The sequence below is a fragment of the Ranitomeya variabilis genome, chromosome 4 (genome assembly GCF_051348905.1).
Source record: "Ranitomeya variabilis isolate aRanVar5 chromosome 4, aRanVar5.hap1, whole genome shotgun sequence".
In the NCBI taxonomy this organism is placed as follows: domain Eukaryota; kingdom Metazoa; phylum Chordata; class Amphibia; order Anura; family Dendrobatidae; genus Ranitomeya; species Ranitomeya variabilis.
This window is the reverse complement of record NC_135235.1, coordinates 205,921,445-205,944,691: the sequence shown is the minus strand read 5'-3', so window position 1 is coordinate 205,944,691 and position 23,247 is coordinate 205,921,445. Positions and strand designations below refer to the sequence as shown.

Sequence of the window (23,247 nt, the reverse complement as noted above, 5' to 3'; positions counted from 1 at the left end):
CCTCTCCTCTCACTCCCCTCCCTACGGCTTTTTCAGACTGTGCGGTGTCACGGCCGTGGCATGCTATTAGGGACCAGCTGACATCGCACAGTCTGAAGAAGCCGTAGGGAGGGGAGTGAGAGGAGAGGATATGCACTGCGCACGGGCACGGATCACAGGCCCGCGGTGGGATTACATTAGACGACACTGCGAGGCGGGATCTCGGCCAGCGCACCCGCACAGGCGCAGCCAGCCTGACACCAAATGAGGTCAGAAGACGGGCAGCGCAACATGTGTGCATGGCCAAGGGCTAACCTAACAGCGCAGGCTCCGGGACAGATTCAAACAACGCTGAGGAGGGGGCGCACGGCGCCAAGGGGGTAAAAATGATGGCTGTGCTGCGTCACACGACAAAGGAAAGTTCCACCTACCGGACGGTTTAACGCTGTGTGGGGACACATTTCATAAGTGTTTGGTTCAGCATGTGCAAGGAGCATCACGAAAAGAGGCACTTTTTCCCTTTGCATCATTACTGCTGCACAAGGTGGCTCCTTCAGTAACAAACGCCTGGGGGGGGGGGGGGGGGGTCAGGTTCCCTTACATTTAACTTGTTGTGCCTGCGTGGCGGTCGCAGTACACGTTGCCGTATACACAGCAGGGGAACAGCTGGCGGTGCTGAACCCCACTAACACATTGGCGAGGTGTTTGGCTCTGTGCGTACAGCACTTCTGGACGGCAACTGGCGGTGTTGGAGCCCAGGGACAGGTGGAGGAGGAGGAGGTTGGAGGAGGTTGGAGGAGGTAGGAGGGATTGCCACACACACAGCAGGGGAACAGCTGACGTTACTGAACCCCAATAACAGAGGAGGGACTGTTGACTGTGCGTACAGCACTTCTGGACGGCAACTGGCGGTGTTGGAGCCCAGGGACAGGTGGAGGAGGAGGAGGTTGGAGGAGGTTGGAGGAGGTAGGAGGGATTGCCACACACACAGCAGGGGAACAGCTGACATTACTGAACCCCAATAACAGAGGAGGGACTGTTGACTGTGCGTACAGCACTTCTGGACGGCAACTGGCGGTGTTGGAGCCCAGGGACAGGTGGAGGAGGAGGAGGTTGGAGGAGGTTGGAGGAGGTAGGAGGGATTGCCACACACACAGCAGGGGAACAGCTGACGTTACTGAACCCCAATAACAGAGGAGGGACTGTTGACTGTGCGTACAGCACTTCTGGACGGCAACTGGCGGTGTTGGAGCCCAGGGACAGGTGAAGGAGGAGGAGGTTGGAGGAGGTTGGAGGAGGTAGGAGGGATTGCCACACACACAGCAGGGGAACAGCTGACGTTACTGAACCCCAATAACAGAGGAGGGACTGTTGACTGTGCGTGTACAGCACTTCTGGACGGCAACTGGCGGTGTTGGAGCCCAGGGACAGGTGGAGGAGGAGGAGGTTGGAGGAGGTAGGAGGGATTGCCACACACACAGCAGGGGAACAGCTGACGTTACTGAACCCCAATAACAGAGGAGGGACTGTTGACTGTGCGTACAGCACTTCTGGACGGCAACTGGCGGTGTTGGAGCCCAGGGACAGGTGGAGGAGGAGGAGGTTGGAGGAGGTTGGAGGGGGTAGGAGGGATTGCCACACACACAGCAGGGGAACAGCTGACGTTACTGAACCCCAATAACAGAGGAGCGACTGTTGACTGTGCGTACAGCACTTCTGGACGGCAACTGGCGGTGTTGGAGCCCAGGGACAGGTGGAGGAGGAGGAGGTTGGAGGAGGTAGGAGGGATTGCCACACACACAGCAGGGGAACAGCTGACGTTACTGAACCCCAATAACAGAGGAGGGACTGTTGACTGTGCGTACAGCACTTCTGGACGGCAACTGGCGGTGTTGGAGCCCAGGGACAGGTGGAGGAGGAGGAGGTTGGAGGAGGTTGGAGGGGGTAGGAGGGATTGCCACACACACAGCAGGGGAACAGCTGACGTTACTGAACCCCAATAACAGAGGAGGGACTGTTGACTGTGCGTACAGCACTTCTGGACGGCAACTGGCGGTGTTGGAGCCCAGGGACAGGTGGAGGAGGAGGAGGTTGGAGGAGGTAGGAGGGATTGCCACACACACAGCAGGGGAACAGCTGACGTTACTGAACCCCAATAACAGAGGAGGGACTGTTGACTGTGCGTACAGCACTTCTGGACGGCAACTGGCGGTGTTGGAGCCCAGGGACAGGTGGAGGAGGAGGAGGTTGGAGGAGGTTGGAGGAGGTAGGAGGGATTGCCACACACACAGCAGGGGAACAGCTGACGTTACTGAACCCCAATAACAGAGGAGGGACTGTTGACTGTGCGTACAGCACTTCTGGACGGCAACTGGCGGTGTTGGAGCCCAGGGACAGGTGGAGGAGGAGGAGGTTGGAGGAGGTTGGAGGAGGTAGGAGGGATTGCCACACACACAGCAGGGGAACAGCTGACGTTACTGAACCCCAATAACAGAGGAGGGACTGTTGACTGTGCGTGTACAGCACTTCTGGACGGCAACTGGCGGTGTTGGAGCCCAGGGACAGGTGGAGGAGGAGGAGGTTGGAGGAGGTAGGAGGGATTGCCACACACACAGCAGGGGAACAGCTGACGTTACTGAACCCCAATAACAGAGGAGGGACTGTTGACTGTGCGTACAGCACTTCTGGACGGCAACTGGCGGTGTTGGAGCCCAGGGACAGGTGGAGGAGGAGGAGGTTGGAGGAGGTTGGAGGGGGTAGGAGGGATTGCCACACACACAGCAGGGGAACAGCTGACGTTACTGAACCCCAATAACAGAGGAGCGACTGTTGACTGTGCGTACAGCACTTCTGGACGGCAACTGGCGGTGTTGGAGCCCAGGGACAGGTGGAGGAGGAGGAGGTTGGAGGAGGTAGGAGGGATTGCCACACACACAGCAGGGGAACAGCTGACGTTACTGAACCCCAATAACAGAGGAGGGACTGTTGACTGTGCGTACAGCACTTCTGGACGGCAACTGGCGGTGTTGGAGCCCAGGGACAGGTGGAGGAGGAGGAGGTTGGAGGAGGTTGGAGGGGGTAGGAGGGATTGCCACACACACAGCAGGGGAACAGCTGACGTTACTGAACCCCAATAACAGAGGAGGGACTGTTGACTGTGCGTACAGCACTTCTGGACGGCAACTGGCGGTGTTGGAGCCCAGGGACAGGTGGAGGAGGAGGAGGTTGGAGGAGGTAGGAGGGATTGCCACACACACAGCAGGGGAACAGCTGACGTTACTGAACCCCAATAACAGAGGAGGGACTGTTGACTGTGCGTACAGCACTTCTGGACGGCAACTGGCGGTGTTGGAGCCCAGGGACAGGTGGAGGAGGAGGAGGTTGGAGGAGGTTGGAGGGGGTAGGAGGGATTGCCACACACACAGCAGGGGAACAGCTGACGTTACTGAACCCCAATAACAGAGGAGGGACTGTTGACTGTGCGTACAGCACTTCTGGACGGCAACTGGCGGTGTTGGAGCCCAGGGACAGGTGGAGGAGGAGGAGGTTGGAGGAGGTTGGAGGGGGTAGGAGGGATTGCCACACACACAGCAGGGGAACAGCTGACGTTACTGAACCCCAATAACAGAGGAGGGACTGTTGACTGTGCGTACAGCACTTCTGGACGGCAACTGGCGGTGTTGGAGCCCAGGGACAGGTGGAGGAGGAGGAGGTTGGAGGAGGTTGGAGGGGGTAGGAGGGATTGCCACACACACAGCAGGGGAACAGCTGACGTTACTGAACCCCAATAACAGAGGAGCGACTGTTGACTGTGCGTACAGCACTTCTGGACGGCAACTAGCGGTGTTGGAGCCCAGGGGCAGGTGGAAAAGCAGAGGAACACAATGTAGGCCGAAGCCTGAGAAAGTCGAAAGGGAACCTTTAACCCCCCCCCCCCCAAGGCGTTTGTAGCTGAAAGAGCCAGCTTGTGCAGCACAAAAGATGCAAAAGGAAAAGGTGGCTCTTTTCATCATGCTCCTTGCAAACACAGAACTAAACACTTTTAAAATGTGTCCCCTGAAGCCGTGAAACCGTCCCGGAGGTGGGACTTTCCTTCGTAATATGACGCAGCACAGCCATCATTACTACCCCCCCGCCGCCGTGCCCCGGCTCCTCAGCGTTGTTTGATTCCGTCCCGGAGCCTGCGCTGTTATGTTATCCCGTGGCCAGGCACACTTAGCGCTGCCCATCTTCTGACATCATTTGGTGTCAGGCTGGCTGCGCCTGTGCGGCCGCGCTGGCCGAGAGCCCGCCTCGCAGTGTCTTCTGATGTAATCCCACTGGGGGCCTGGGATCCATGGCCATGCGCAGTGCATATCCTCGCCTCTCACTCCCCTCCCTACGGCTTCTTTTTCAGACTGTGCGGTGTCACGGCCGTGGCATGCTATTAGGGACCAGCTGACACCGAACAGTCTGAAGAAGCCATAGGGAGATGAGTGAGAGGTGGAGGTTCAGATATGCACTGCGTATGTCCATAGATCCCAGGCCCCCAGTGGGATTAAATCAGAAGACACTGCGAGGCGGGCTCTCGGCCAGCGTGGCCGCACAGGCGCAGCCAGCCTGACACCAAATGATGCCAGAAGACGGGCAGCGCTAAGTGTGCCTGGCCACGGGATAACATAACAGCGCAGGCTCCGGGACGGAATCAAACAACGCTGAGGAGCCGGGGCGCGGCGCCGGGGGGGTAGGAATGACGGCTGTGCTGCGTCATATTACGAAGGAAAGTCCCACCTCCGGGACGGTTTTACGGTATCAGTGGACACATTTTATAAGTGTTAAGTTTTGCGTGTGCAAGGAGCAAAACCAAAATAGCTACCTTTTTCCTTGTGCAGCATTACTGCTGCACAAGGTGGCTCTTTCAGTAACAAACGCCTTGGGGGGGGGGGGGGACAGATTCCCTTACATTTCAGTTGTTGTGTCAGCGTGGCGGTCGCATGACACATTGCCGGCTACACAGCTGGGGATCAGCTGACGTTACTGAAACCCAATAACACTGGGTCGTATGTTTTGACTGTGCAGACGGCACATCTGAGCCTCAACTGGCGGTGTTGGAGCCCAGGAATTTAAGTTCAGGTGGTAGAAAGATGAACACAACAGGAGACCTGGATAACGTATACAGTGACCTAATTATTTAATCAGGAGGAGGAGTGGCAAATTCCTGCGAGATCCAGGCCTTGTTCATTTTCAGGAAAGTAAGCCGGTCAACGTTATCGGAGGATAGTCGCATGCGACGGTCAGTTAGTACACCACCTGCAGCACTAAAGACACGTTCCGATAATACACTGGCCGCAGGGCAAGACAGCACCTCCAATGCATACTGGCTTAGCTCTGGCCATGTATCCAGCTTTGAGACCCAAAACTTGAAAGGGGAAGAGCCGTCTGGGAGTACAGCAAGAGGGCAAGACATGTAGTCTGTCACCATCTGACGGAACCGTTGCCTCCTGCTGACTGGAGCCGTCTGTGATGGTGTAGACTTTTGTGGCGGGCACAGAAAACTGTGCCACAGTTCGGCCATACTGGTCTTGCCTTGGGCAGAGGCACTGCTTCTGCTCCCTCTTTGTGCAGAGCCTCCACCACTGCCTGGACGCACTGAGCTGCTTTGGAATGCACTAGCAGCACTTCTCTCAGTTGGAATGGAGAAGATGATGGAACTGACCAGTGTGTCTTGGTACTCCCGCATTTTTCGCTCCCGGTTCAACGGTGTGATGAGGCTTTCTACGTTGTCCCGGTAGCGAGGATCGAGGAGGGTGAACACCCAATAATCAGACATGTTGAGAATGTGGGCGATGCGGCGGTCGTTTCTCAGGCACTGCAGCATGTAATCCACCATGTGCTGCAGACTGCCAACTGGCCAAGAAACGCTGTCCCCAGCTGGAGGCGTGATCTCTGCCCGCTCGTCATCACCCCACCCTCGCTGTACACACTGAGTACTGGACAATTCGGGAACTCCCTCCTCTGGACGGATGTCTTCCTCCTCCATTGACTCCTCCTCATCCTCCTCACAAACTGTCCCCTGCCTACGCGTTTGTGAGGAACCACGTGGCGCTGACTGTCCAGAAGATGATGGAAGTGGTGAATCCTCATCCTCCACCTCTTCCACAACATCATCCCTTAGCGCTTGCAGTGATTTTTCAAGCAGGCAGATAAGGGGGACAGTCATGCTGACTAGTGCATCATCTGCACTCGCCATCCGCGTGGAATAATCAAAGGGACGCAAAACCTGGCAGACATCCTTCATAGTGGCCCACTCTGTGGTTGTGAAGTCTGTACGGCGCTGACTGCGACTTTTTTGCGCCTGATACAGCTGGTACTCCATTACAGCTTGCTGCTGCTCACACAACCGCTCCAACATATGTAACGTGGAATTCCACCTGGTAGGTAGGTCACATATGATGCGATGTTCCGGCAGGCGGTGTCGGCGCTGCAGAGCCGCAATGCGCGCTTTTGCCGTGCTGGAACGCCGCAAGTGAGCACACTCTAGGCGGACCTTGTGCAGCAGTGCATCAAGATCCGGATAGTCCCTCAAAAAACTCTGCACGACCAAATTGAGCACATGTGCCAGACATGGGATGTGAGTGAGGTTGCCGAGGCCCAGGGCTGCCACCAGATTTCGGCCATTATCACACACTACCATGCCTGGCTGGAGATTCGCTGGCTCAAACCACACATCGCTCTCCTGCTTGATGGCATTCCAGAGCTCCTGCGCTGTGTGGCTACGATTCCCCAAAAAAATTAATTTCAACACGGCCTGTTGACGTTTGGCCACGGCTGTGCTCATGTCGGTCGTAACAGGTACACGTTCATCACGGGTCCATGTGGAGGTGGACTGTGACGGCTCCTGCAGCGATGATTCTGAGGAACTGGTGTAAGAGGAGGAGTCAATGCGTACAGAATGGATTCCTGCAATCCTTGGAGTGGGCAGGACACGTCCTGCGCCACTCGCACGGTCTGTACCCGGCTCAACGACATTAACCCAATGGGCAGTGAGGGAAAGGTATCGCCCCTGTCCATGTTGACTGGTCCACGCATCGGTGGTGAGGTGGACCTTGCTACTGACGGCGTTCAGTAGCGCGTGTTTTATGTGTCCCTCCACATGCTTGTGCAGGGCAGGGACGGCTTGCCTGCTGAAGTAAAAGCGGCTGGGCACACTGTACTGTGGGACTGCCAATGACATCAAGTCACGGAAGCTGTCAGTCTCCACCAGCCTGAATGACAGCATTTCCAGTGACAGAAGTTTGGCAATGCCTGCAGTCAGAGCCTGTGCTCGTGGGTGGTTTGACGAGAAAGGCCGCCTTTTCTCCCATGCCTGTACTACCGATGGCTGTAGACTGGGCTGGGAGTGTGTGGTTGACTGGGAAAGTGGTGCTGCGGGTGGAATGACAGCGGGTCTCTGGACAACAGGGCCAGAGGTTCTTCCACGGCGATCCTGGGAGGAAGCCGAACCAGCTGCGTGTGAGCTAGAGGAAGAGGCAACACGAGCTGAAGAGGTGGTAGCTGCCGCTGTTGGTTGGCCTAGCTCTTCAGTGTGTTTGTCTAACTCCGCCGGGTGCCTGTTGCGCACATGTTTCCACATGTTGGAGGTATTGAGGTTGGCGACTTTTTGACCTCTTTTGATTTTTTGATGACACACCTTGCATCTGACATAGCAAATGTCATCTGCAACTGTGTCAAAAAAGGACCAGGCACTGCAAGTCTTGGGAGCCCCCCTTTTGACTTTTGGAAGAGACATGCTCCTTACGGGTGCCAAAGCGGAGGCTGCAGGATCCGCAGTCTTCCCCCTCCCTCTTTGGGCCGTACGGGGAATCTCTTCCTCAGAGCTGCTCCCACCACCTTCCTGTCCCTGACGCCAAGATGGGTCAAGGACCTCATCATCTACACTACCCTCTGCCCCCAACTGCTCCTCCTGGGTAGTCTCAGCAGCAGAGCACGCACCAGTAAGTGGCACCTGAGTGTCATCATCAGCTGATGCGGCCTGCGAGGTGGTGACCGGAGCCACTGGCCCACCCGCCTCTTCAGAGGAAGACAGAAAAAGCTGTTGGGCATCACTGCACCCTGCCTCTTCTTCCATTTCTCCAATGCTGCTTGGCTGGCCCCCTGTTTCCAAGCCAAGAGATGATTCAGAGAACAGAAGTAGAGACTGCTCCTGTCCTGGGATCTCTGTCTGCCTGGGCAATTTTGCAGGTGGTGAAGAGACAGATGGCTGCTCTCCAGTGCTCTGTGTCTGAGAGGATGTGGCACTAATGGAAGTTGATGCATTAGCTGCCATCCATCCCACAACGGCTTCAATTTGGTCTTCACGCAGCAGCGGTGTACGGCGCTCGGCGACAAAGCTGCGCATGAACGACTGTTCCCTTGTGAAAGTGGGTGCTGATGACTCACCGGTGCCCGCAGCAGGCACAGAATCCCCACGTCCCCTCCCTGCTCCGCGCCCACGCCCACGCCCACGTGCCTTACTCACTGCCTTCTTCATCTTGGTTGACTGATAAAGATAAGCAGAAAAGTACTAACGGCTTTGTGTGCTTATTCCTGAGCAACTCCTCCTAACAGGTATAAGACACACTAATTTTCTAAAGTGTGGACTAGACTTGAATATGAGCTAATGTGGCCTACACAAATGTAAAGTGGTGTAACTGGTGTGTTTGGTGAACTTTATTATTTATTTATTTTTTTGGGGCTGAACTGACAACGGATAGAGCTGCAATCACACGGAGACCGTGCAGACAGCCGTAAACGGCGCTGCAAGGCCCAAAAACCCTCCTGTACTTTATCCTATGTAGTGTTTTTCCACAAATTAGCTGGAGACGGGTGGAAAGACACTAATAGGATTTTTTAAAATAAATTAGCAGCAGACTACACTACTTTGAAAAAAAAGAAAATTGATTTGGCGGTATGACGCAGTGAAAAACCCTGAGCTGCAGACAACCAGGCTACGGCTGCTCACAGACTACAGGGCGAGCTGCAGTCACACGGAGACCGTGCAGACAGCCGTAAACGGCGCTGCAAGGCCCAAAAACCCTCCTCTACTTTATCCTATGTAGTGTTTTTCCACAAATTAGCTGGAGACGGGTGGAAAGACACTAATAGGATTTTTTAAAATAAATTAGCAGCAGACTACACTACTTTGAAAAAAAAGAAAATTGATTTGGCGGTATGACGCAGTGAAAAACCCTGAGCTGGAGACAACCAGGCTATAGCTGCTCACAGATTACAGGGCGAGCTGCAGTCACACGGAGACCGTGCAGACAGCCGTAAACGGCGCTGCAAGGCCCAAAAACCCTCCTCTACTTTATCCTATGTAGTGTTTTTCCACAAATTAGCTGGAGACGGGTGGAAAGACACTAATAGGAATTTTTGGAAAAAATGTGCAGCAGCCTGCACTACTTCAAAAAAAAAAAAAAAAAGGACAGTATGAGGCAATGAACCACCCTCCCTGAACTGAATACAACCAGCTATGGATGGCCTATGTGGCTGCACTCAGACTAGAGAGTGGGCTGCACTCACACACACACACACACACAGAGAGACCTTGCAGATCGCTGTGAAAACAGCGCTACAAGGCAAAAGGAAGGTGAATAGTAGGTGAACACAGCGGTTGCTAAATTAGCCTTTGGAAAGCACAAAGAAGCAAATCGCTATCTCTAAACTGTCCCTCAGTCAGCAAACAGCGTCCTGTCACTAACTGAATTCACAGCAGAGTGATCGCAAAATGGCGCCAGCGACTTTTAAACTGCATCATGACATCATTTCAGCAGCCAATCACAGCCTTGCCAGTAGTTTCATGCCCTCCATGCTAAACAGGATGTGCCCACACTTGGAATCTTTCTCATTGGCTGAATTTCTGAATTTTGAATCATTGAACTTCCGATTCCGGTATCCGATACGCGCCAAGTATCGGAATCCCGGTATCGGAATTCCGATACCGCAAGTATCGGCCGATACCCGATACTTGCGGTATCGGAATGCTCAACACTACTCACCACACCTCTAGATAAGCTCCTTAGGGGGTCTACTTTCCAAAATGGTGTCACTTGTGGGGGGTTTCAATGTTTAGGCATATCAGGGGCTCTCCAAACGCAACATGGTGTCCCATCTCAATTCCAGTCAATTTTGCATTGAAAAGTCAAATGGCGCTCCTTCGCTTCCGAGCTCTGTCATGCGCCCAAACAGTGGTTTACCCCCACATATGGGGTATTGGCGTACTCAGGACAAATTGTACAACATCTTTTGGCGTCCATTTTCTCCTGTTACCCTTGGTAAAATAAAACAAATTGGAGCTGAAGTAAATTTTGTGTGAAAAAAAAGTTAAATGCTCATTTTTATTTAAACATTCCAAAAATACCTGTGAAACATCTGAAGGGTTAATAAACTTCTTGAATGTGGTTTTGAGCACCTTGAGGGGTGCAGTTTTTAGAATGGTGTCACACTTGGGTATTTTCTATCATATAGACCCCTCAAAATTACTTCAAATGAGATGTGGTCCCTAAAAAAAAAATGGTGTTGTGAAAATGAGAAATTGCTGGTCAAATTTTAACCCTTATAACTCCCTAACAAAAAAAAATTTTGGTTCCAAAATTGGGCTGATGTAAAGTAGACATGTGGGAAATGTTACTTATTAAGTAATTTGTGTGACATATCACTGTGATTTAATTGCATAAAAATTCAAAGTTGAAAAATTGCAAAATTTTCAAAATTTTCGCCAAATTTCCGTTTTTTTCACAAATAAACGCAGGTAATGTCAAAGAAATTTTACCACTATCATGAAGTACAATATGTCACGAGAAAACAATGTCAGAATCACCGGGATCCGTTGAAGCGTTCCAGAGTTATAACCTCATAAAGGGACAGTGGTCAGAATTGTAAAAATTGGCCCGGTCCATAACGTGCAAACCACCCTTGGGGGTGAAGGGGTTAAACATTTATCTGTGCGCTAATTTTAATTGGGTCATGGATTATGTTTGTTTTTATTCTTTGATATTTATTGTCTGTTTTGATTTTCTAGATGTTATCCTGTCTCATTATCAAGCACATTGCCTTTTCTGTTTTGGGGATTTAGCCATGTACATCATCGCTATTGGACTAATCTGAAAGAATATCTTGGGTTCCTGATGTATTCGACGAACGTTGCTAAGCGGCTTGGACCTATAGTAACATCGAGTTTATATAACGTTTATTACTATTTTGTGGTCTGTGTTTGATACTTGTAAAGTATGTTATATTTAAAAGCTTAGATGTTCCTAACTGTTATGGTTCACGTTAGCGGTATTGCACAACCGGGATAGTGCATAATTACCCTATCTTAATATGGACAAATATATTTTTCTTATTTATAGTTATATTTTCGTTTACTTATTTATTTTTCATCATTTTTTGTCATACTTTATTGTTTATCATTTAATGCCCTATCGTATACATCCCCTGGCGCAGACGCGCTCTGCTTGCGCGCTGCACCCATCCTGTGTCGGGGGCGGCCCGTACTCGTTGCCGCGGTGATGGAAAGTGATGACGGAAGTCCTCCTTCCCATCGTCTGCATCACGCGCTGGGCCTTTCCCCCACGGGGCACGGGGCGGGGCATCGCGGGCAGCAGCACGTCGATTCGCTGATTAGCCCCTTCAGTCATATACTTATACCCATGACCCCTACCTTTTAACCACGCCTCCTGACGAAGCCGTAGGCGGTGAAACGCGCGTCGAGGCTCAGCGCGTCCCATACACACGGAGGCACACAGAGAGCATCATGTCACAAGGTAAAGCACCGGTATTTCTATTATGACTGTGATTTGTCTTTGACACCGACGTCCATTTCAGATAGAGAGCATTGTCTCTTACCGGACACAAGTAAATTAACTATTCGTATTCATTTGCTCATATGGTCACATATCCTGACAGAGCACTCAGTGAAGCATACAGCTTTCTGGTTTAAATGACAATGTGCAGTCTAATCAGGCATGATAAATAGAGAATTTAATGACACTTTATTGTTCTATTTGAATACGATTCTGTTCTATATACATTGTAGACCATTTGTACTCCTTGTCTCTCATAACATTGTATGTGCGGCCGCGATTCTTGGGAAGCGTTAATTCATTTCTCTACATTCTGGAGCCTACTGATGTCATCCTATATGGCGCCAGTGTGTATGTCTTTTAGCTATATTCTACTTATACACTCTTGTCCTCTATTTGTATTTATACATGTTTAATAAAATTTGAATTGTTTATTGTACTTACTTCCTCTGGTTACTTTTTGATCTCTTGAGATATATACCTTATTGGGATTTCAACATGGTTACCCATTATCTACTTGAATATGGAGATCTTAGCTTGTATTGCTCTCTTTTTTGAGCAAACTTTTGGTGTATATTAATTCATTGCCAAATGGTCTGATATTTCCACTCAAATCTTGCAATGATTGATCAAGAGCCTTGGGCGATTTTTTTTTGTGTGCGCCATTGTGCATTCATCCCAAACAATAAGTTCGCATTTCTGCAATACTTTTCCCATGCCGGATGCTTTGGAAATGTTGCACGTGGGAGTTTCAATGAATTGTACGTTCAATGGCAATTTCAAAGCGGAATGAGTAGTTCTTGCACCTTGTAGCAATGTCGCAGCTATTCCGGACGATGAAAGAGCTAAGGCTGCTTCATTTTGGGATCGAGTTGCTGCCAGAATCAATCTAATTAGCTGCATGACCATCTCTATCCTCACCTACTGTATTCTCACCCATCCCTTGTAGATTGTGAGCCTTCGCGGGCAGGGTCCTCTCTCCTCCTGTACCAGTTATGACTTGTATTGTTTAAGATTATTGTACTTGTTTTTATTGTGTATACCCCTCCTCACATGTAAAGCGCCATGGAATAAATGACGCTATAACAATAAATAATAATAATAATAATAATAACGTTTTACCAGTTCCTCCAAGAAGATTTCTCCAACCCTGTTATTGAAATTTTGCATTATTTGATCGTAAATGCCTTTTTTGTAATGCTGCTGCAGTGCAGTATGGCTCAACCTCCACCAGGGGATGCTGGTGAGGGAAGAAAGGTTGCACACCCAGCATAATACCACTGAGCAGCAGCACAAGTGCCACCAAGTGGCGAAAGAGTGGTCAGATGAGCCGGGTCAGAAACCGTCAAGACAGGAAGTACCAGAGGTCACAGCAATACACGTGGTCAAATACAAGCCAGAAGTCAGAGCCAGATGGGAGCAGAGATAACAAAGACGAGAGACAGTCAAACAGGTCAGAAGACAAGCCGAGTCACATACCAAGAGGTCCAAGCACAAGGAGCGAACACTAAGACAAGCGTGGTGGCAGGAAAGGGAAGTCACGGGAACATTAATCGAGCAGAGGACAAAACATGGTATCAAGGGGTCAGCTGGAAACAATGCACAAATTTGATCTGGATGTGACGTGTTGCACGCGTCATTAATGCATGCATCCCAGTGATGGTCGTTCTCCAATAAATTAAGAGCTTGACGTGCACTGCGGAAAGTGGCATGGGTAACACCATTGACAGTTCTCTATTGCTGGAAAAAACATTGAATATGCCAGGTTGTCCATCAACTGGCTCTTTTCGTTTGCGTCATTCAAATGATTTTGTGAAATACATAGGCACTTCCGAATACAGCAGTGTTTTTACAAACACGTAATTTCAACATAACGTGAAGAAAGCAGTTAACGTTGTAGCCGGAGGTAGTAGCTAGTGGTGGGGAGTCCGCCTGTCAGTGCTCAGACCAGGGCCGGACTGGGACTAAAATTCAGCCCTGGCATTTGAAGTCACACAGGCCCACTTGTCGCATGGTGACTGTATAATATCTTTGTACACTTGTAGGCTACAAGAAGTGAGGGGAGTGTAACACAACTATATAACATATAATTACAGCTGTATCCAGCATTACAGCTCAGTCCCCATAGAATGTAATACAGCACAGCCCCCATAGACTATAATACAGCACAGCCCCCATAGAATGTAATGCAGCCAGCCTCATAGAATGTAATACAGAACAGCCCCATAGAATTTAATGCAGCACAGTCCCCATAGAATGTAATGCAGCACAGCCCCCATAGAATGTAATACAGCACAGCCCCCATAGAATGTAATGCAGCCAGCCTCATAGAATGTAATACAGAACAGCCCCATAGAATTTAATGCAGCACAGTCCCCATAGAATGTAATGCAGCACAGCCCCCATAGAATGTAATGCAGCCAGCCCCATAGAATGTAATGCAGCACAGCCCCCATAGAATGTAATGCAGCCAGCCCCATAGAATTAAATGCAGCACAGCCCCATAGAATGTAATGCAGCACAGCCCCATAGAATATAATGCAGCACAGCCCCATAGAATATAATGCAGCACAGCCCCATAGAATATAATGCAGCACAGCCCCATACAATATAATGCAGCACAGCCACCATACAATGTAATGCAGCACAGCCACCATACAATGTAATGCAGCCAGCCCCATAGAATATAATGCAGCACAGGCCCATAGAATATAATGCAGCCAGCCCCATAGAATATAATGCAGCACAGGCCCATGGAATGGAATGCAGCCAGCCCCCATAGAATGTAATGCATGCAGCCACCATACAATATAATGCAGCACAGCCCCCATAGAATGTAATGCAGCACAGCCCCATAGAATGTAATGCAGCACAACCCCATAGAATATAATGCAGCACAGCCCCCATAGAATGTAATGCAGCACAGCCCCATAGAATGTAATGCAGCACAGCCCCATAGAATATAATGCAGCACAGCCCCATAGAATGTAATGCAGGCAGGCAGCCCCCATAGAAAGTAATGCAGGCAGGCAGCCCCCATAGAAAGTAATGCAGGCAGGCAGCCCCCATAGAAAGTAATGCAGGCAGGCAGCCCCCATAGAAAGTAATGCAGGCAGGCAGCCCCCATAGAATGTAATGCAGGCAGGCAGCCCCCATAGAAAGTAATGCAGGCAGGCAGCCCCCATAGAAAGTAATGCAGGCAGGCGGCCCCCATAGAAAGTAATGCAGGCCCCCCCCCAATAGCTCCACAATCCAGTCATCACTCATTGATAAAAAACAAACACACTACTCACCTCTCTCCTCGTGTCCCGCGCTGCTCCTGGCTCCGGCCTCAGCAGATGCAGTCTGCCCGCCCGGTCACACAGCAGGTGCGCGATGATATGATGTCATCGCGCACCCGCAGTGTCAGCGGCAGGCAGAGCGGGGAATGATGGGAGAGGGGGCGTCAGCAGACGCTCTCTCCTCCATCATTGCATTCAACTGTACCGGCGTCTATGACGCCGGTATAGTTGAATGCGGGGCCGGGAGTGTGCCGCGACAGCGTGGGGAGTGTGCAGACAGCGGCACATTCGAGCGGCCCACTACTGCCATCGGCCCTTCTGGCATTTGCCAGAACTGCCCTATGGCCAGTCCGGCCCTGGCTCAGACCATACATGTACTGTGACATACGTAAGCGGAGCATGATCCCCTCCTTTAGAAAACTCGGCCGCAGGGCTTTACAACGTCATAACGACCCCAAACATTTCTAGAAGACATCTGTCTCGCTAAAGAAACTGACAGCAATGCTGGACTGGCCAAGCATGTCTACAGACCTAAGCCCCTATTGACCATCTGTGCGACATCCTGAAACAGAAGGTGAAGGAGCACAAGGTCTCTAACATTCTCCAGCTCCATGCTGTCATCAAGGAGGAGGGAAGAGGATTCCAGTGGCCACCGATGAGGCTCTAGTGACCTCCATGCCCAAGAGAGTTAGGGCAGTGCAGCGGAGGAAGCAGGAGGAAGAGAGGTGAATATTGGATTTATTTATTTTTCATGGGGGTGCTTTATATTATATATTATACCATGGACTGAACGCTCTGTACAAAATGGTGTGGGCATATGTTCAATATTGATCCGAGTGTTGGCTCAAAATCGACAATGCAAGTCTATGGGTTGGTGAAAAAAATCAGACAGCACTCGGAAAACATCTGAGCGCAGTCCGATTTTATAGAATGTTAGACAAGAGAAGGTTGAGAAACTTTTTTTTCTTTATGTACAAGAAAAACTAGTGAAACGTGGATGAATCTCGGTCAGTTTTTCTTGTACGTAAAAAAAAAATAACGGTCTTAGGATAAGTTTGTAGATTTTTTCATTCTTTTCTCGCATATAAGATAATGGATAATGCTACACATGGAGGAATATCATATCCAGCACATTCTTGGAAAAAAAAACACATTTTTTTCATGAACACATAAAAAATGGACATCTGAATGAGGCAAAAGTGGTCTTATTTAGGACTGGCCAGATGGTGCAGTTGTTGTTTTTTTATATTTTCCACATTTTTTATGCATTTTTATGCATTTTTGTTGGAGATTTGAGGCAGCCTTTGATTGCCGAAATTCTAAGATTCGGAACTTAAAAAAACAATTGTGTTTTATATGCATTTTTCAGGCTCCTCACAGATACTTCGGGTATGTGCACACGTTGTGGATTCTCTGCGTGTCCGCAGCGTTTTTTGCGGTGCAGAAATGCTGCAGATCCGCAATTGATTTACAGTACAATGTAAATCAATGAGAAAAAAAAAACGCTGTGCAGACGGTGCAGAAAAATCGGTGCGGAAACGCTGCTGATTAAAAGAAGTAACATGTCACTTCTTTTTAGCAGATCTGCAGCATTTTTGTACCCATTCCATTATAGAAATCCGCAGGGGTAAAAAACGCTGAAAATCTGCAAAAAATCCACAGCAAAGCCGCACAAAAAACGCTGCAGATCCGCACAAAAAAACGCGACAAATCCGCAGCTGCGTTTTCTTCCAAGAGATGCAGAATCAGCACCAGAAATTTCTAAGGCTAATCCGCAACGTGTGCACATAGGGGAAAAAAAAGGCACAGTTTAACATCGTCTTTAAAAGTACAATGGACATTCCTGGTTTTGGCTTTTTAATACTGATGTAAAATACTGACTGAATACTGAATGTGTGAACGTGGCCAGAATAGGTTTTCCCATGAAAGAAATGTTTAAACTTTCCGAACGACAGATGAAAAATATCTGATCCCCACTGATCTTATCGTATGTCATTCATGGGCAAATCCCTTTAAGGGCTCTTTCACACGTCCTGATATTTCCGGTACCGGAAAAACCGGTACCGGAGATATCCGTGTCCGTATGTCCGTGTGCTCAAGTGGCACATACGTGCGGCATCCGTGTGCCGCCCGTGTGCAGCCTGAGGACCACATGGACCGTGCAGGAGAGACAGCGCTACACTAAGCGCTGTCCCCCCCGCATGTGGTGCTGAAGGCAGAATTCATCTCTTCTCCCCCAGCGTTCGTTGGAGAGAAGAGATGAAAGATCTTTTTTTGGGGGGAGGGGGGGTGAAAAATAAAGTTTGCATGTGCGTCCGCGTCCCCCCCCCTGACTGTAATGAGCGGTCCCACGTGACCGCTCACACAGGAGAAGGGGCCAGCGCTGAGAGGACAGAGGAGACATCGCGGGAACTAGGTGAGTATTTCTGCGGCAAGGGACCAGGCGGCACACTGAGGGGGAAGGAAAATTTATTTTTCACCCCCCCCCCCCAAAAAAAAAAAAAGATCTTTCATCTCTTCTCTCCAACGAACGCTGGGGGAGAAGAGATGAATTCTGCCTTCAGCACAACATGCGGGGGGGACAGCGCTTAGTGTAGCGCTGTCTCTCCTGCGGGCGGTACGTGCACACGGAGGAGAGTGCACACTGTTCTCCGTGTGCACGTGTGCTGTCCATATTGTGGTCCGTGCTGCCGGTAGAAAACGGACATGTCTACGTGTTTTCAGCAGGGACATACGGTCCGTGTGAAAACATGCACATGTGCATAGACCCATTCATTTAAATGGGTCTACGTGTGTCAGTGTCTCCGGTACGTGAGAAAACTGTCACTACACGTACCGGAGACACTGACGTGTGAAAGAGGCCTTATGAGAAGTCTTTGCAACGTCTGATCGGCCCGTTCTCGGGTCCATGTAATCACTCTCACATCATGGGCTGCAGGAAGGTGCACACACACGCCGCATTCTTTCAACTAAAATATTTAGATGTTTAAAAATATTAAAAAAAAGAAAAATATTTATATATAAAGAAACTTGAGAAACAATCGACTTGTGTGGCACTAATGGATCTGGAGCAGATCTTGATCATACATGTGTGCTGTGTTTACTCTCTGCTGCTGTGGATGGGAGGGGAGCGCTGAGTATTAGGAGGGACTTCCTACCCTCTACATAATGGGGGAGGGGTAGCTTGCCTCTTTCCATTCATCTGCCTGCATTGTACAAATAATCATGGAGTCTCAGATCAGGCACAACTTCCACCAGGATTGTGAGGCAGGCCTCAACCGCACTGTGAACCTCAAATATCACAGCTCCTACATCTACCTGTCTATGGTGAGCCTGCCCGTCACTAATCCACGCCGTGCCCCAATAAAGGGTCGCGTGTTCTTACTAATCTCTCCTTTTCCTTTGCGTCTACTTTACTGTTGTGCTGTTTTTGTGTCTTGTGATCATATAGGAAATCCTGTTCTACAGCTATATTGTGATCCTGTGCGGCGTCTTATATAACAATATTTACTTCTATGGGTAGATACAAAATAAAAAATAGCTTTTATGTACTAAACTGTATCAAGTCAGGACAGACCGCAGGTTTGTGGATGATCATATCCAGCTTTGGACTGGAGAGCCAATAGACCACCAGTAACTGACTCTGGGGGCCACTGGTCAGCTTTGTGCAGTTATTACATTACTCTCTCATTTCTCTGGTAGTTTTGTTGATTGAGATGTTGCTTCAGCCTGTACATAGTGGAATAAGTGTATTGTACCAACTACTATTCATATAGGGGCACTACTGTGCAGGGGCCCACCGGGGAATTCTCCTGCTCCCCCGGTGAGCCAGTGCAAGGCTGTACAACTCAGTGGGCTCCTCTCCACTTCCAATCTTCCAACGTTAATACAAGCTGTAATTAGTAATATTTTGGGGTCAATATGATTTTTCTAAACTTTATTTTTGGGGAGACAGTTTGTTTTGTAACGGATGCAAGGATTGTGATGAATAAGAAAAAGTTTACACGAAAATTGAGTAAATAAAAATGAATTTACTTAATGAAAAATAAATGCAAAGCATTATTCATACATTACATTATTATGGTAGAAGTCATCAAGCTCTGCTCCCAGAAATAAGTTTAGTAAACCACATTGACCCCAAGTTGATGGTAATATCGAATTATTATTATTTTTTTTTTAATAGAACTATAAATATCAGGTTGGGGGTCTTTAATCTTCTACGCGGACTAATGACAGATCTGTATTCCAGCCCCCATTGACTACTACGATGTGTAACCTTTTAAATACACGCCACGGTCACATAATACCTTCTTGGTTCTTTTCTCCTAATAGGCCTCCTATTTTGACCGCGATGACGTAGCGCTTGCCAATTTTTCCAAGTTTTTCCACGAGCGTTCAGAGGAGGAGAAGGAACACGCAGAAAAACTCATCAAGTATCAGAACCAGAGAGGAGGCCGAGTCTTTCTGCAGAGCATCGAGGTGACATGTCGGCCCTTATACTCTACGTTGGCTGATCTGTGCAGGGGATTAATGCCGGACCTGTAACCGCTGCAGAAATGTGTGTTCTGCACATGTGCCATTTAAATGATGACCTGTGCAGAATTGTGATGAGGATTAACTTGTTCTTGCATGTGTGTAATGTCTACCCCCAATGGGAGTTATCTTTTAAGAGCTGAGCCATGTTTTTCTATTCTTCTGTTATCTGGTAAACCATGGCCTGGTCCTGCGCTATCTCCGAGTGCCAGTAGTTACCGTTTAAGAGTAGATCTGGAGACGTCATATACATGGCTTACAACAAAATTATCTTGAATGTAGGGTTTTGGCTGCAGAAAAAAAATGTTGCTTGTGAACATAGCCTTACACTGCCTGCTGACATCCAGTAGCCTACAGAATAGAAGATGGGGCATAGTCGTGGCCACTGGCGGACACAGAAGAGGCCCGTGTGCAAGAACTATGTATGGGCCCTTTGCAGTCCAACAGCTCATCCTAATGCACAGTTCTGATTTAGAGGTGAAAATGGGGCCCCTTGCCTTTCGGGCCCCTATGCACAGGTTGCCCCAATGTCCGCCCCTGCACATGGCATCCTGGCACTCGCCTAGACATCCAGCCAGAAGTCTGCGGCGTGTGCATGGCCCCAGATCTTAACAACTGGCAATGCAACTTGCCTGAAAATGTTCACCATCCCCCACACTACACCATGGCTGCACACAACATTCATCTCTCATCTCTTCCATTAGAAACCAGAAAAGGATGACTGGACGAATGGTTTGGAAGCTCTGCAGACGGCGCTGAAGCTGGAGAAGACTGTGAACCAAGCTCTGCTGGACCTACATCGTGTCGCAGGGGATAAAAATGACCCTCATGTAAGAATCTGTCACTAAATCTTCCCACAGACACATGGATTCTGTATATTCTTGAATTTAAAGGTGACCTGGCCTGTCGAAAATTGTGATCTGATCTTCAGGCAGGAAGAACGGGTCAGAATGACTGATACTTTTGTGGGAAGTTTCAGTGAAACGTCAATTTTATTAGTTTAAAAATTCCTGGTGTTTGTATGCATGGGTCCAGTGGGTGGGCTCTGCTGGTGGGTCCAGTGGGTGGGCCCTGCATGCAGAAATGGCTGTCAGTTACTTGTAGGACCACCCACTGAACTGTCTAGTCCTGTAGGAAAAGTAATTATGTCCTAGACTATGTAGAAAATGACTATTGTCTTGCGATTAGCTTGGAAAAGGCAATGAAGCCTCTGTGTATCCTTGGCGGTTCTCCCTGTTGAGAAATGTATGGAGTTGAGCCAAAAAAAGTGGCTGCTGGACCAGTGTATTATTCTGTGGGGGGCGTCTGAAGCACTCCTGGCGTTTCCTAGACCTCACAACATCATGGCTTAAAGGGGTTGTTCTCTTATATATTGACCTATGTCAAGGATAGGTCATCAGTATCAGATTATTTGGGATCTGGCACCCCAGACCATCAGCTGGTGCTGGCAACGGCCGGATGTGATCAGTTGTGGAGCGGAACAGCATAGCGCTGTCAACTATAAAATGGCCGCACCAGGTACTGCATCTACCCCTCATTCAGTCTGATGTGCTCCGCTGTGGCCTCTAGATACACAAAAAAGGGAATTTTTGAAGTCTGTTTTGCTTGTGGCTACATGGTGTCAGAATGTCTTCATTAGACGACCCCTTTAGTGTTCAACATTTTCTTCTTCTTTTCTGCAGATGACTGACTACTTGGAGTCTCCATTTCTCTCCGAAAGCATAGAGACCATAAAAAAGCTCGGGGATCATATAACCAGCCTGAAGAAGCTGTGGAGCAGCCACCCTGGCATGGCGGAGTACCTGTTCAACAAGCACTCGCTGAGCTGAGTCCTCTTCTGTAATAACCCACCTCTCGTTGCCCCAGAATGTCTTTTGTATGCCATAAAAAAATATGAATTTTATTAGGTGAAAAAAAAAAACTGCCTGTTTCTACCAGTGTTGTAATGTCAATTAAATATTTGATACTAAATCCGCTTCGGCCATTTTTGTATTTCTCATCATTGATGTTGTGATCACCTGCTGCTTCTCAGAAGTCTCCCTATTTATTGCTGCCAAAATTTTCTTTTTATTCCTTTTTTTTGTGTGTGTGTGTGTGTGTGTGTGTGTGTTTCAACCTGCTTAGTTTAAAACAAAAAAAAAGCACCTGGACCAGTTTTAAGTATCAATGCTAATTTTCTAGGATACCAGCCACTGCTGCAGTCTAGCAGTGGTGGCCGAGCATGTGCAGTGCTTACTTTTTCAGGTCTTGTAAGCACTAATGTAAAGCTGGATGGATAATCGGTTCCATGCGCTTGCATCTGTAAGTTTTAGGAAGGAGCAAAAACTGTGGATTTTCAGAAGTGCACCACGCTCTAAGGCTTTATTCATACTTATGCCAAAACTAGGAGAGTGTCAGAATCCTGAGTGTTCCTTTCTGCCGGTGACCCTGTGCACACTGCAAACTGTCTGACTGATGAAGGTCATTGTAGGACCGAAACGTTTCTTTATTTCTGGATTGCCTGCACAAAATAAAACTCTGCTTACAACATTTACCTGAGTGCCAAGCTTTTTACAAGATTTACATGGGATAGGATCCTACTTGGGCACCGTCCTTGGGAGTGCCGTAACTACCATTTTTGACCAAACAGTATAATGGGCCCCACATAGTGCTCCATACAGTATAATGGGCCCCACATAGTGCTCCATACAGTATAATGGGCCCCACATAGTGCTCCATACAGTATAATGGGCCCCACATAGTGCTCCATACAGTATAATGGGCCCCACATAGTGCTCCATACAGTATAATGGCCCCCACATAGTTCTCCATACAATATAACGGGTCCCAACATAGTGCTCCATACAGTATAATGGCCCCCACATAGTGCTGCATACAATATAATGAGCCCCACATAGTGCTCCATACAGTATAATGGGCCCCCATACATTAAAAAAAACAATAATAATCATCAAATACTCACCTCTCCCCGTTCCCCACTGCTCCACTCTCCTTGGCGTTTTCTGACCCTCTGCACTACTCGGCACAGATGGCGCGCTGTAGTAATGTCATTGCAACCTCTGCCCTGAGACGTCACACCTAGCAGCGGAGGTTGGCACCCTATGGGGGATCTTTTTGTTGCCCCCACTCGTCGGCAGCTGACCCTACAGGGCCCTAGATAACACCATCTGCAATCTCCCGTGTCCAGGTGCTGCCGTATTTGCAGTGTATAACTGCAGTGCTCAGACATTACACACCAGCAAATAAAATTGGAAGCTCCTAAGCCGAGGCAGAAAAAAAAAAAAGCTGGAAAAACACATTTTAATTTGTATTAAAAAGATTTGATTATACAATCAAGAATTATTAATACAAAAATAAAAATTGCGGCACCTTCCCTTTACAACGGGGTAAAGTCCTCCAGTTAGGCTGCTAGTGAAATTGGTGCGGGGTTGAAATTTAACCGATCAGTCTCACCAATACAGGAATGATAATTATTACCTCCAGTCTCGGGCAAAGTTCACATTGTGTAAAGACTCCACATTTTCCACTGACATTTATTCTTTCAGATGAAAACATTCTGCCGTCTGCAGTACATGTAGTTTCCACAAGATCTGAGCGGATTGCACAATAGACTCTGTTTACACAATCTACAT

General features: G+C 48.8%; 1 protein-coding gene across 1 annotated transcript; it reads left to right on the top strand.

Moving 5' to 3' along the window:
- Positions 1 to 18,252: 18,252 nt before the first annotated feature.
- Positions 18,253 to 21,586, top strand: LOC143770275 (ferritin, lower subunit). Its single transcript, XM_077259743.1, has 4 exons — positions 18,253 to 18,409; positions 19,415 to 19,561; positions 20,320 to 20,445; positions 21,298 to 21,586. The coding sequence occupies exons 1-4, from the start codon at positions 18,308 to 18,310 to the stop codon at positions 21,442 to 21,444; spliced, it is 522 nt and encodes a 173-aa protein (XP_077115858.1). The 5' UTR covers positions 18,253 to 18,307; the 3' UTR covers positions 21,445 to 21,586.
- Positions 21,587 to 23,247: the final 1,661 nt, after the last annotated feature.

Excerpts from the sequence above, each read along its gene's own strand:
- LOC143770275 (XM_077259743.1), top strand. The coding sequence starts at position 18,308 with ATGGAGTCTCAGATCAGGCACAACTTCCACCAGGATTGTGAGGCAGGC. Across the intron at positions 18,410-19,414 it reads CCTACATCTACCTGTCTATG|GCCTCCTATTTTGACCGCGA; the intron begins GTGAGCCTGCCC and ends TTCTCCTAATAG. Across the intron at positions 19,562-20,319 it reads TCTTTCTGCAGAGCATCGAG|AAACCAGAAAAGGATGACTG; the intron begins GTGACATGTCGG and ends CTCTTCCATTAG.